A 12,985-nucleotide genomic window follows, 5' to 3' on the forward strand; every position below is an offset into this window, starting at 1 on the left:
CATACCAACAACACAACGTGCACTTGTAGGGGGTCCCGCATGTAAAGTCATACCAACAACCCAACATGCACGTGTAGGGGGCCACGCATGTAAATCCATTCCAACAGCCCAATGTGCATGTGTAAGGGGTCACGTATGTAAGCCCATGGCAGCAACCCAACATGCATGTGTAAGGGGTCACACATGTAAATCCATGGCAACAACCCAACGTTCACGTGCAGGGGGTCATGCATGTAAATCCATGCCAACAACCCAACGTGCGTGTGTTGGTCATGCATGTAAATCCATGCCATCAACCCAACATGCACATGTATGGGGTAATGCATGTAAATCCATCCCAACAACCCAATGTGCACGTGTATGGGGTAACACATGTAAATCAATGCCAACAACCCAACGTGCACGTGTAAGGGGTCACACATGTAAATCCATGCCAACAACCTAACATGCAGGTGGGGGTAATGCATGCAGATTCCCACCTATGGCACCATGTGCAGGTCTGGGGATTGAGTTGTGCAAACCCATGCACGTCTGAGCTTTCAGACTCATAAACATGGTACAATAGGTGTATGGTGGGGATCATGTATTCAAACATGTAACTGGGGCCAAATAAGCAGGTGTGAGAGACCAGGCATTCAGAAGAATGGCCAAAACACAACATAAAGGTGTGGGTGGTCATGCATGCAGACTCATGCTCATGGCACAAGATGCATGCCTAGAGGTAATGCACACAGATTCATGGTCATGGCACTCCATGCAAGCGGGCCTTTGGCATGCAAACTCACCGTGCTGGCTGTTATAGACATAGAGCACCTTGGTCATCTCGATGGAGCTCTTTCCCGTGCAGAAGAAGACTCCCACCAGCTCCTTGCGGGTAAGACCCAATGTTCGGACTCCGTTCCCTTCCTGAGTGGTGGTAAATCGATGAGGTGGGGATGTGCGGACGATCTGGTTGTCCCTCTCGATCTGTAGACGCATGTCCTTTCCATCCCGCTGACCTGTCACACACCTCAGGTAGGTGTCATCTGATGGTGGTGCAGGCGTATGAGAAATTAGCACGACGTCTAACACAGCACCTGATGAGGAAGTTACAGAAAGAGAATGATTGAAGGATACATCCGTCCAGCATAGACGCCATGTGGACGATACGGCCAACCACCAGAGATTTCATTCACTCCCTTATGGAAGACACATCAATCCACCACAGACTCCATATGGACGATACAGCCAACTCCCAGAAACTTCATTTACTCCCTTATGGAAGAAACATTCATCTACCACAGACTCCATATGTAAGATATGGCCAACCACCAGAGACTTCATTCACTCCCTTGTGGAGACACATCCATCCACCACAGACCTCATATGGACGATACGGCCAACCACCAGATACTTCATTCACTTCCTTATGCAAGATACATCCAACCACCACAGACTTCATATGGAAGATACGGCCAACCACCAGAGATTTCATTTACTCCCTTAAGAAAGAAATATCCATCCACCGCAGACTGTGTATGGACAATATGACCAAACACCAGAGATTATATTCATTTCCATATGTAAGATACGGCCAAGCACCAGAGACTCCATTCAACTCTGTTCAGAAAACACGGCCAACCATTAGACACTCCATCCACTTCCATATGGAAGACACCACCAACCATCAGAGACTCCATCCACTTCCATTTTGAAGACACATACATCCACCAGAGACTCCATCCATTTCCATATGCATATGAAAGAGGCCACCAACCACCAGAGACTCCATCCATTTCAATCTGGAAGATGCCACCAACCACCAGAGACTCCATCCACTTTCATATGGAAAATATAGCCTTTTTGGCTAAAGTTCCCTAAACTTTTTGCTTTCCCCCTAGACTGTTTTCCTGACATAGAGTTGCCAATTTAGTTGCTCTGGGTACTTTGCCACTGCTGATCAGTTTCAAAGTACAAGGGTTCCCTGTGTGAAGTGTAATGGTAATTGGTTGGCCATGATTGGTATGGTTGCCTTACTAGTAAAGTCCCTAGTGATGTGCACTGTGTGTGCCAGGGCGAGTAATGCAAAGTTGCGTGGAGAAGGGAACTCAGGCCTGCAGTGTAGGGCCTGTGTGCAGTTTGCTAAGTTAGCATGTTGTCCTGACAAGTGCAACCACTTGTCAGGCCTTACTTTCCTTTTTGCGTATACAGTGGGCACCCCTGTAGTAGGTCCCGGGTAACCCCTGGGCAGGGTGCAGTGTAAGTAAAAGACAGGACATATACTAAGGTGTGTGTTATGTCCTGACAGTGAAAAACACTCCATTTTGTTTTTCACTGCTGAAAGGCCATCCTGCCCATAGGACAGAATGGGGAGGCTGGGTGTTGTGTTTGCTAGCCTAGTTTCCTTTAAGTTTAAAATGGAGAGGTGAAGTTTAGTATGTATGAACTCACAGTGTCATAAATTATCTTTCTATGAAAGTGGTTTTGTCACTGTGTGTTCAGAAACCACTCTTTTAGAAAGTGGTTGAGTTTTGTGCTTTATGCATTTCTGTATGTCTCTGCTGAATGTGGATTGACTGTCTGTATCTGCGAGGTGAGAGGAGCTGGGAGAGATCTTGACCCAGGGAGGGGCTGAGATGGCACCAGGCTGCTCTGCATCTGGAGAGTAGGGGTAGGAGAAGCCCGGGAGATGAAAAGACCTGGGCTGGTGCTATAAACCAACTGACCCATCTCCTGCTGAGTGATTAAGGATCCAGACCCCCAGTATCAAATGGAGAATGATGACACTGGGAGGGAGACATCCAGAACTGATATAGGCAGGGGTCAGGGACCCTTGGGCACAATGAACTTCAAAGACATTTAGGGGTATAACTATGAGAGCTGAGGTCCCTGAACATTGTAAACAAAATGGATTGAGACTGAAAAGGCTTAGACCCATTTCGTGGTCAAGAGGAACCTCTGCTAGGGAGAGAACAACTGAAGAGACTGCTGGGAAGGACCAATCCTTGCTTCCTGATCTGGGGCTGGTCTGCAGTTTGATGTTTTAACCAAGGAAGAGGCTGTTGGGACTCTGCTGTGTGCTCTGGGTCCCCCTGTTTGAAGATGACTGTGCTTTGTGCTGTGTCTTGTAACCCCAAGGGCCCGAGGTGAGCTGGCTCCCTGTTTGGAAACACAGGAACATAAAAGTTTCCGGAGAAGTTTAAAGCAACACAGTGGGCGCATGTTGTGGCAGCTTAAGACCCTTGGAAGGTGTGCCCTGTGATCTTGGACACACGGAGGAGAAGTGAGACTCAGACGTGCTGGGAGCGTGTCACGGTGCACAGGATACGTTGGTGAGGAGAGACTGGTCAACATGTGCATCGATGGTGAAGCGAGTCTTGGACATGCTGGGAGCATGTCGTGGAGCACCTGGTTAATGTGTGCATCGAAGGTAAAGTGAGACTTGTACACGCAGGGTGCGTGTCGTGGTGCACCGCAGGCACTCGTGAGGAGCGCCTGGTCGGCGTGTGCATCGGAAGAGGAATAAGTCTCGGATGGGCATGGTGCATGTCAGGGTGCACTGGAGGCGCTGGTGAAGAGTGCCTGGTCATCGAGTGCACCGGAGGAGAAGTGAGGCTCGGACACGGTGAGCATGTCGTGGTACAGCCGAAGGCATTGGTGAAGGGCGCCTGGATATCGGGGCACCGGAGTTGGAGTAAGTCTCAGTGAAGCAGTGTGCGTGCTTTGGTGCAACCTGGGTCTGTGGAGGTGATCGGCTGATCATCGTGTGCACCGGAAGAAAATGAGGCTCTGCAGCCCGGTGTGCATGTCTTGGTGCCAACTGAGACTGCAGGAAGGAGTGCCTGGTGAACGTGCACGCGGAGTCGACATGAAGTCCCATCAGCGTTGTGTGTGCGGCTTCGTGCCAGAGGAGTCCCGGAGGGTGCTGTGGTTAACGTGCTCCCGGAGTAATATAATCTCAGGGGTGTGGGGTACGTGTGCCCTGCGGCCGCCTGAGACCTTCCTAACAGTCACGGCTCAGCAGCCCCAGAGAAGCTGAGCTGCCAGGCCGAGCCGCCGAGGCCCCTTGAGAAAGATCTGCACGGAAGACCCAGTTAGCGGAAGGAGGCGAGGAGAGTGGGGTCACACCCCCAGGTAACGTGGATCACTACCTGGGCTGGGCGTGGGCTCGGAGGGACACTCTCTCGGCCTCTCAATCCCTCTGGCAACATGAGCCTTTGTTTTGGCTCAGATTGGCTCTGTGCCACTGTTTTCCCCCTCTTTTGTGCCCCGTTTTTTGCCTTCTGTGCCACTGTTTTCCCCCTCTCTTGTGCCCCATTTTGCTTTCTGTGCCACTGGTCTCCCCCGCCGCTGAGCACCCTGCGGCCCACCCCCCTGTCTGCCCACTGCCCATTCGGTGCTCCCACCTCCCGCCTCCCAGCTGCTCCTCCCTCCCACCTCCCCATATATGCCGGACGCTGCACGGTGAGGAGAGCGACCCCTGACCCTCCTGGTAGGTCGCTCCCCCTCCGCACAGCTCCGCCTGTGTGCCCCTGCTCCAGCTGCCGCTGCTAAGGACTCGCTCGTAAGTGTGCTCATCCTCCGTTTTTGTGCCCCGTTTTTTTGCCTCTGTGTCACTTTTTCCCCCTCTTTTGTGTTCCGTTTTTTGCCTCTGTGCCACTGTTTCCCCCTCTTTTGTACCCCGTTTTTTGCTTCTGTGCCAGTTTCCCCCTCTTTTGTGCCCCGTTTTTTGCCCCTGTGCCACTGTTTTCCCCCTCTTTTGTGCCCTGTTTTTTGCCTCTGTGCCACTGTTTCCTCCCTCTCCCCATATATGCCGAACGCTGCGCGGCCACGCGCAGCGGCCGTGCCGCTGGTGCGCCGAAGACACGCCTAAGGCAAGCTCATCTGCGCCCGTCCGCGCCTGGACCACGCCCAGCACCAGGAACCCTGGCCCCCGCACACACCACGACACCCGTCTCCGCTATGACCCCAGCACTCTCCATGCACTCAATGCCAGACGATCTTGCACCTGCTGCCAGGTCACCCCGAAACGCACCCAAGGACCCTTCTCCTGCTTGAACTGCAGCTTTACCAGCCTCTGGCCCGCCAACCCGCCCAACATGGAAACCAACTTCCTCAGATGTATCCTGCTCAACACCCGCTCCACCCGCAAACACGCCGTCGAACTCAGGGACCTACTCAACACCAACACCCTAGATGTCGCATTCCTGACGGAGACCTGGCTGACTCCCTCCACGGCACCTGACATTGCCATAGCCATCCCGGAAAGCTACAAGATCACCGGCAAGGACCGCACCAACGGAATAGGAGGAGGAATTGCCATCTTGCACAGAAACACTCTCAAAATCTCAAAACACATGCTGACGACCTGCACTTCCAGATCCACACCGACCCCAACACCACCCTCAGAGGCACCCTTATCTACAGACCCCTGGACCCCAACTCCATCACCGACCTCGTCAGCACACACGCCCTCGCCTCCATGGACTACACCCTCCTCGAGGACCTGAACTTCCAACTCGAGAACAACAATAACCCCAACTCCTCCACCCTGATCGCCAACCTCTGCAACCTTGGACTCAGACAACTCGTCACAGCACCCACACACTCCGCTGGCCACACGCTTGACCCCATCTTCTCAGCGAGCACCCACGTCTTCTTTGACCGCACCACCGAACTCCACTGTACCGACCACTGCTACATCCACTTCACCTTCCGGAAACCCACCACACACCACCGCACCCAGCAGATGCCTCGCCGCAGCTGGGGCATGATCACCGAGGGCCAGCTAACCGCCGCCCTCGCCCAGAGCCCACCCGCAGACCCAACCGACCCCGACTCCACAGTCCGCAACCTAAAATAATGGATCAACGACTGCGCCAACACCCTCGCCCCGCTCAAGAAACTCCCCCAACTCCCACACCAGCAAGAGATCCAGCTGGTTTACCGAAGACCTCCAGGCCTCCAAGCGAACCTGCCGAAAACTAGAAAAAAACTGGACCCGCGAAAGAACACCGGAAAGCTACACAGCCCACAGGAACGCCACCTGCCGACACCACCAACTCATCAGATCTGCCAAAAGGACCACCTTCAGAGACCGCCTCGACAACAACGCACACAACAGCAAAGAGCTCTTCAGCATCGTGAAGGAACTCTCCAACCCCAGCTCCAACACCAACGACATCCCACCGTCACAAGACCTGTGCGACTCGCTGGCCAGCTTCTTCCATCGCAAGATCGTAGACATCCACGACAGCTTCGATGCCGTCACCACCCCGGCAACAGACGACACCCCCACTCCCACGACCACCACCCGCACCAACCGCCTGCTCGCCTGGACCAACCAACGATGACGACACCATCAAGATCATGAACACCGTCCACTCCGGATCCCCGAAAGACCCCTGCCCACACCACATTTTCAACAAAGCCAGTAGGACCATCGCACCCCACCTTCGGAAAACCATCAACATCTCCTTTGAGACAGCGACCTTCCCGGAGAGCTGGAAGCATGCAGAGATCCAAGCCTTACTAAAGAAACCCAAGGCGGACCCCAAGGACCTCAAAAACTTCCGACCCATCTCCCTGCTCCTGTTCCCGGCGAAGGTCATCGAAAAGGCCGCCAACAAACAACTGACCAGGGCGAGCCTCCAGAAGCATTGGAACATGGGGCTTTCGGAACCGCCGACTGCCGCGGGTTGCCGATATGTAGTGATGGCGGCGGGGACGACTAAGGCCATCACTTGCCTCTATCGCTGGCTGTCGACGGAGAGACTCCTCCCTCTGGGCGCTCTGAGGGAAAAGTGGGAAGCGGACCTTGGAAAAGAGATCCCCGAGTCCACGTGGTCCACGCTGGTGCGGAGGGCCTGGAAGGGAACGAGGAATGCCCGGTTTCAGTTAGTCCAGTTTTTTACGTTACACAGGGCATACCTGACGCCGGCCAAGATACTGCGATATTTCGGGGGAGCGCACTCTCAGTGTCCGCGGTGCGGGGTAGACGGTGCGGACTTTCGGCACATGTTTTGGTCCTGTACGCAGTTGGGCGACTACTGGGAAGCAGTGGTGGATTGTTTGAACCAGGTAACTGATCGCTCCATTGCCCCGGATATGGGGACCTGTTTGTTGCTTTGGTTCCCCCACACTCGCCGCACGAAGGTTACTAGCAAATTTTATGATCTGGGGTTGATAATGGCCAAGAGGGAACTGACTCTGCACTGGAAATCCCGGGGGGGACCTAACTTCCTGCGCTGGAGATCGGCGTTGGCGCGTTGGGCGGGGGCTGAGGGCACGCTCCGGGTGCAACTGGCCCTCCGGAGAGATGACGAAAAGGCGCTGGGGACGGCCCGGGCATGGGAAGCGTTGGTGGTAGAACTTCAGGGGTTGATGTCCGAGGCTGGGGCCGAGGAGAGCGGGTCTGATGGGCAGGAGGTAGTGGGGAGCGGGGAGTAGAAGAGGCGAGGCGGTGGGCTCTGGCCGCCCGCACCTTTGGCTGGGCAAGCTGGAAGGTTCTGTTTGTTTAGGGAGAGGCTGGGCTCCTGTATCTTATTGTCTAGGGAGGGGGGGCATGTCGAAAGAGGGAAAGGGGTAGGGGACGGGGGCACACTGACAGGGGGTGAGGGAGGGGGGGGAGGGGACCGGGTGGGAAGGTTGAGCCGTCTTCAGGAGAGTCGGGGTTGCTGCTACATGTGTGGTACTTCCTGGACGGGTGGGGATGGTGAGATGATTGTTGCCTTGTTGAGTTGGAAAACAATAAAAAATGTTTCAACAAAAAAAAAAAACAACTGACCAGCTTCCTCGAAGAGAACAACATCCTGGACCCATCCCAGTCAGGGTTCCGCAGCAACCACAGCACCGAAACTGCCCTCATCACCCGACATCAGGATCATGCTCGACAACGGAGAAACCGCGGCCCTGATCCTCCTGGACCTGTCAGCCGCTTTCAACACAGTCTGCCACCGCACACTAAGAGCATGCCTCCACGACGCCGGAATCCAAGAGAAGGCCCTGAACTGGACCACCTCCTTCCTCTCCGGGAGAACCCAGAGCGTCCGCCTCCCCCCTTCCGCTCCAAAGCCACCGACGACACCCAACTGATCCTCTCCCTCACCAAGGACCCCCACACCACCAAAGGAAGGAATGAAGACCGTCGCCAACTGGATGAGGAACAGCCGACTGAAGCTGAACTCGGACAAGATGGAGGTCCTCATCCTCGGCTCCACCCCCTCGGCCTGGGACGACTCCTGGTGGCTGACGGCACTAGGAACACCCCCTACACCCACCAATCATGCATGAAACTTAGGGGTCACCCTCAAATTCACATTCTCCATGACAAAGCAGGTCAACGCCGTCTCCTCCTCCTGCTTCAACACCCTCCGCATGCTTCGCAGGATCTTCAAGTGGATCCCCACCGAAACTAGAAGGACGGTCACCCAGGCCCTCGTCAGCAGCAGACTGGACTACGGCAACGCACTCTACGCAGGAAGACCGGCAAAACTCCTGAAATATCTCCAATGCATCCAGAACGCCTCTGCTCACCTGATCCTGGACATCCCCCGCCGCAGCCACATAACAACCCACCTGAAAGACCTGCACTGGCTCCCCATCAACAAGAGGATAACCTTCAAGCTCCTCACCCATGCACACAAGGCACTCCACGACACAGGACCAGCGTATCTCAACAGATGACTCAGCCTCTACACCCCCGCCCGCCAGCTCCACTCCGCAGACCATGCTCTCGCCACCATCCCCCGCATCCGAAGAGTGACCGCCGGTGGCAGATCATTCTCCCACCTCGCCGCCAAGACGTGGAACAACCTCCCCATTCGCATACGGCAGACCGAAAACCTTCAGGAGACTCCTCAAGACCTGGCTCTTCGAACAGTAGCAGCATCCCCCCCTAGCGCCTTGAGACCCTCACGGGTATGTAGTGCGCTTTACAAATGCTATGATTGATTGATTGATTGATTGGGGTCCGTACTGGCCAACAGAGTGGCAGTACAGGGGCCAGAGTAAGAAGCTGCAATTTATGTCGTCGTGGATACGTCTGGGAGGCAACTGTTATCGAAGAGGCTGATTGTCGTAACACACTTTGCCAATATTGCTGCTAACGAACTGCTGGACTGTCTTAGGACGCCTGACATTATTTCTGCATAACGAAGTACACGATTGTAGCGCTACGCATTGCATTATTCCTCCATTGCAAAGTACAGGAATTGCAGCGGCCCGCATTGCAATATTTCTTGAATGCAAAGTACATGATTGTAGCTACGCATTGCATTATTCGTGAATTGCAAAGTACATGATTGTAGCGGCGCGCATTGCATTATTTCTTCATTGCAAAGTACGTGATTGGGGTGTGACACGTTGCATTATTCCTCCATTGAGCAGTACATGATTGTAGCAGCACGCATTGCATTATTTCCCCCATTGCAAGTTACTTGGGTGTATCATTGCGCATTATATTATTTCTCCTTTGCCCTGCACAGGATTGTATCGTTACGCAGTGCATTATTGTCTGTCCATTAAAACGTGTGTGATTCTAGCATTACGACCAGCATAGCATTTTGAAAGCGGTGGTTGGGATTTCAACCTAACAGCCTGCCAGAACGAATATTACCCTTGATTATATGTTGGCTTTTGTATCATGTTGTCTGATCGTATATCTTTTTATATAAAGTTTATACTCGTTTTATCAAACTGGTGTGGAGTCCATTTGTGGTGTCACCAGTGGGTTGCTCTGGGTGTGGTTGCACATACTGTACACTCGTGCCTTGGAGATAGGCCTGGCTGCTCGTGCCAAGCTACTAAGGGGGTGAGCAGGGCTATCTCAAACGGTGTCCTTACTTGGCCTAACTTTGAGTGGGGAGTCCCGGGTCACGCACTTGGTGACAGTGGTGCGGAACGGGGACTCCGGCTTCCAACAATAGCGAACAACCAGAAGCTCCACTCGCTTACATATTGAAGACACAGCCAATCACCAGAGACTCTGCTCAACTCCATATGGAAGACACGGCCAACAACCAGAGACTCCATTTCTTCTAGCTAAAACAACAACATACCTATATTAACATTAGCCCTGCCAGAATTCCTCAACCTAACTCAACAACACCTCCAGGTATTTTCTAGACTAATGCCAACACACATCTCTAACAAGCATTTACAATGCAATAGGTCTCGCATTTGCGAGAGTTTAAGCTATTAGTATTGTAAATGACAATGCCTTTTATTTATGGTTTAAAAACCAAAACATAAATAAAAGGCATTGTCATTTACAATGCCAAAAGCTCAAACTCGCGTAAATGCGAGACCTATTGCATTGCAAATGCTTGTTTTTTTATCTTTGTGAAGTGAAGATAACATGCCTCTTTTACAGAAACCCCCCACCATCGTTTTATAACACTTTAAACACTGAAGGAGTGTTTTGAAAAAAGACACAATACCCTGAATGGAACCGCTGCGGTTCTGGTCAATCACATGGAACACATAGATGCCTCTGAAATTCGGAAATGCCTGAACAAGTAGAAGAACGAAATGTACTACAAAGCAGAGGCGCAACTAGAGCCAAATTTCGGGGGGGGGGGGCTAAGAAAAAATGTCGGGGGGGCTGAATATTTTAAGCCATAGGCAGAGTGGAACTGCAGGGGCTCTTAGAAGGGGTGAAACAACAGCGAGGCCTCATTAACATGCAACAGACCTGTGAAGTGCTCGGGTGCGGCTGTGTGTGCGCCGGGAAGCTGTCTCATCCCGGGCTGCCACACACGACGGGGGGGCTGAAGCCTTTTGAGTCCAATGGGTGTTGCGCGCCTGCTACAAAGGTTATGGTTGATCTTTTGTTCCCACCAACCTGCTTGATCGGTGTAACAACCAACTACATTGGTAGAAATGGCCACTGCTCATCCCAGACGTATGTGAAGCAGACAAGCTGTACCCTAGATCTTACCACGTTTGACCTCCCTTGTTACTTTTTTGGCATCTAATCTTGAGATTTAATCTTCTGCAGGAAACCTGGTCCTCCCCTCTGCTGCCGCCCTTTTTGTCTCTTAAGGTATTATCTCTCACATTTCACAGTGCAGTCATCTCCTCCAGGGTGCTGCGGGCTGAACCGTGACACATTTCTTCAGTGCTTGAACAATGCAGGAGACGACGGTGGACTATAAGCTTAGCAGGTCTCCCTGGCGTCGCGTGCAGCCAGGGTGATCAGCCCCGTGAGATCATGTAATCGGAAGGTGAATGCGCGCTGACGCTCTTACGTAACCGAGCTCTGGCGGGCGGCGCTGGGCGGGACAGGAAGGATGCGATCAGAGCACAGAAGTTATGTTTGGTTACACACCCTGGAAGTGGCTACTTTTGCTGCAGTTACTTAAGCAATGACGTACCCATCCTAATAAGTAATGCTTACTTTCTCAAACAAAAGCAAACAAGCCGGAAGTCAGGCGCCCTTGCCCGGGACGTGGGCGGGGCCTGCTCCGGCAAAAACAGAAACCGGCGTGCCGTGCTAACGCGGGGCTCCCATGTTGAAGGGAGAGCCCTGCGGATGCGGCCGGAGTGAAGAGAAGCCCCGGGTCCCAGGAGGGGGCCCGGGTGAAGAACACTTTACGCCAACAATAGCCCACACGGAACCTCCAACAGGGCTGGCATGTTATCGGAAGCAGGACAGGAGATGTGCACATTGCGTGTGTGCACGTGCGTGTTCACGTGCGCGTACACCAGCTCAAATCCGCCACAAACCTTGCGCGTGCCCATCTCCTGTCCCACTTCCGAGGCAAGTCAGCAACAATAGATCTCGCTGCGGACAGCAGCGCTTCACGCTGCGTTCGCAGGCGATACCTAAAAAGGCACCTCAATCCATAATCAAACGCACATATATACGAACCAAGCACCAGTACAGTGTATCATAGATGCACATTTGTGCAAACAGCACAGTGCATCTAAATGATGTGAGCAGAAAATGTGAGAAACACACGATATAGGAAAAAACTCAAGCTGACGTAAATGAAACAATTTTAATTATCAACATATGCTCCCTGTTAATTACTACAAAGTATTCAGTCGAAGGGGATCGATGTCGAAGTTTCAACCCTTATGTAGAAATTTATGGACTGCATCAGGTCGCTGAGAAGCACCAGAAACAACCTCAGTTGCTCTATGCTGCCATTAAGAGAGATTAACAGCTGTAACCAGCAGTCTAAGAGCAAACAGAAGTCTCCCCCACTAATGTCTGGTTCAAACAAATTGTCTGAAGTCATCGCTGGATGCAGATCACCCAGTAAAGAGTTGCCAGAATCAGATAGTCTGTCCGCAAAATAATCCGCTTGATTTGTTCTCTTTCGGGTTTCACATCAAATGAATCTGTTCTACTGCATTTCCAGCAATTGTTTTCCACGAATGACTTCCTGCCCATGGGTCTGGGACTGTGGACCCCAATGAGATAGGAACGAAATAGGCTGAAAAGCGAATTCTGAGGAACCACTGTTGGGTTTGTCTATCTACCCAACGCAGGATCCCTTCGGAGGACAGGGCGGCCTCTTGGGTGGGATACCATGTCAAAAAGAAATCCGTCTGAAGTTCATAGGCATACTTTCAGCCTCCCTACTTATGATGGAAAGTGACAGGATCAGAGGCATCAACCACGGAGACACCACACAACCTGCAGACACCTGAGACCTTCAGACACCAATGCAAGCAGCCTTAGTGAGAGGCTGCGGCTGCCCCGACGGACAGCAACAGCACAGAGAATGGTTAACAGACATACTTAAAAGGATGACACACTCGCATGTGGATAGTGGTTGCGCCCTTCTCCATGGCCTCCAAGACTCCACACTGGCACCCCTTAAAGCCATCCTACATGCCACAGCACGTCTCATCCAGGGCCAGAAGATATATGCCACCATCATCCACGCACCTGCGCCATCTTCATCACCAGCTGCATCCTTTACAGAGCCATCATTCCCGCTACCCGCGCATACCCCGCAGACAAGCCCATCCTCCCTGGTGGTTCTCAGCACGC

General features: G+C 52.7%; 1 protein-coding gene across 1 annotated transcript in view; it reads right to left on the reverse strand.

The window, feature by feature from the left end:
• The window catches only part of TIE1 (tyrosine kinase with immunoglobulin like and EGF like domains 1), a 329,526-nt gene that overhangs the window by 244,213 nt on the left and 72,328 nt on the right, over positions 1-12,985 (reverse strand). The window contains exon 2 of the mRNA XM_085602980.1: positions 786-1,076. Coding sequence (XP_085459106.1) covers positions 786-1,076 — 291 coding nt within the window. The remainder of the gene's footprint in view (positions 1-785; positions 1,077-12,985) is intronic.

Source organism: Triturus cristatus, chromosome 4_2 (genome assembly GCF_964204655.1).
Source record: "Triturus cristatus chromosome 4_2, aTriCri1.1, whole genome shotgun sequence".
Taxonomy (NCBI): domain Eukaryota; kingdom Metazoa; phylum Chordata; class Amphibia; order Caudata; family Salamandridae; genus Triturus; species Triturus cristatus.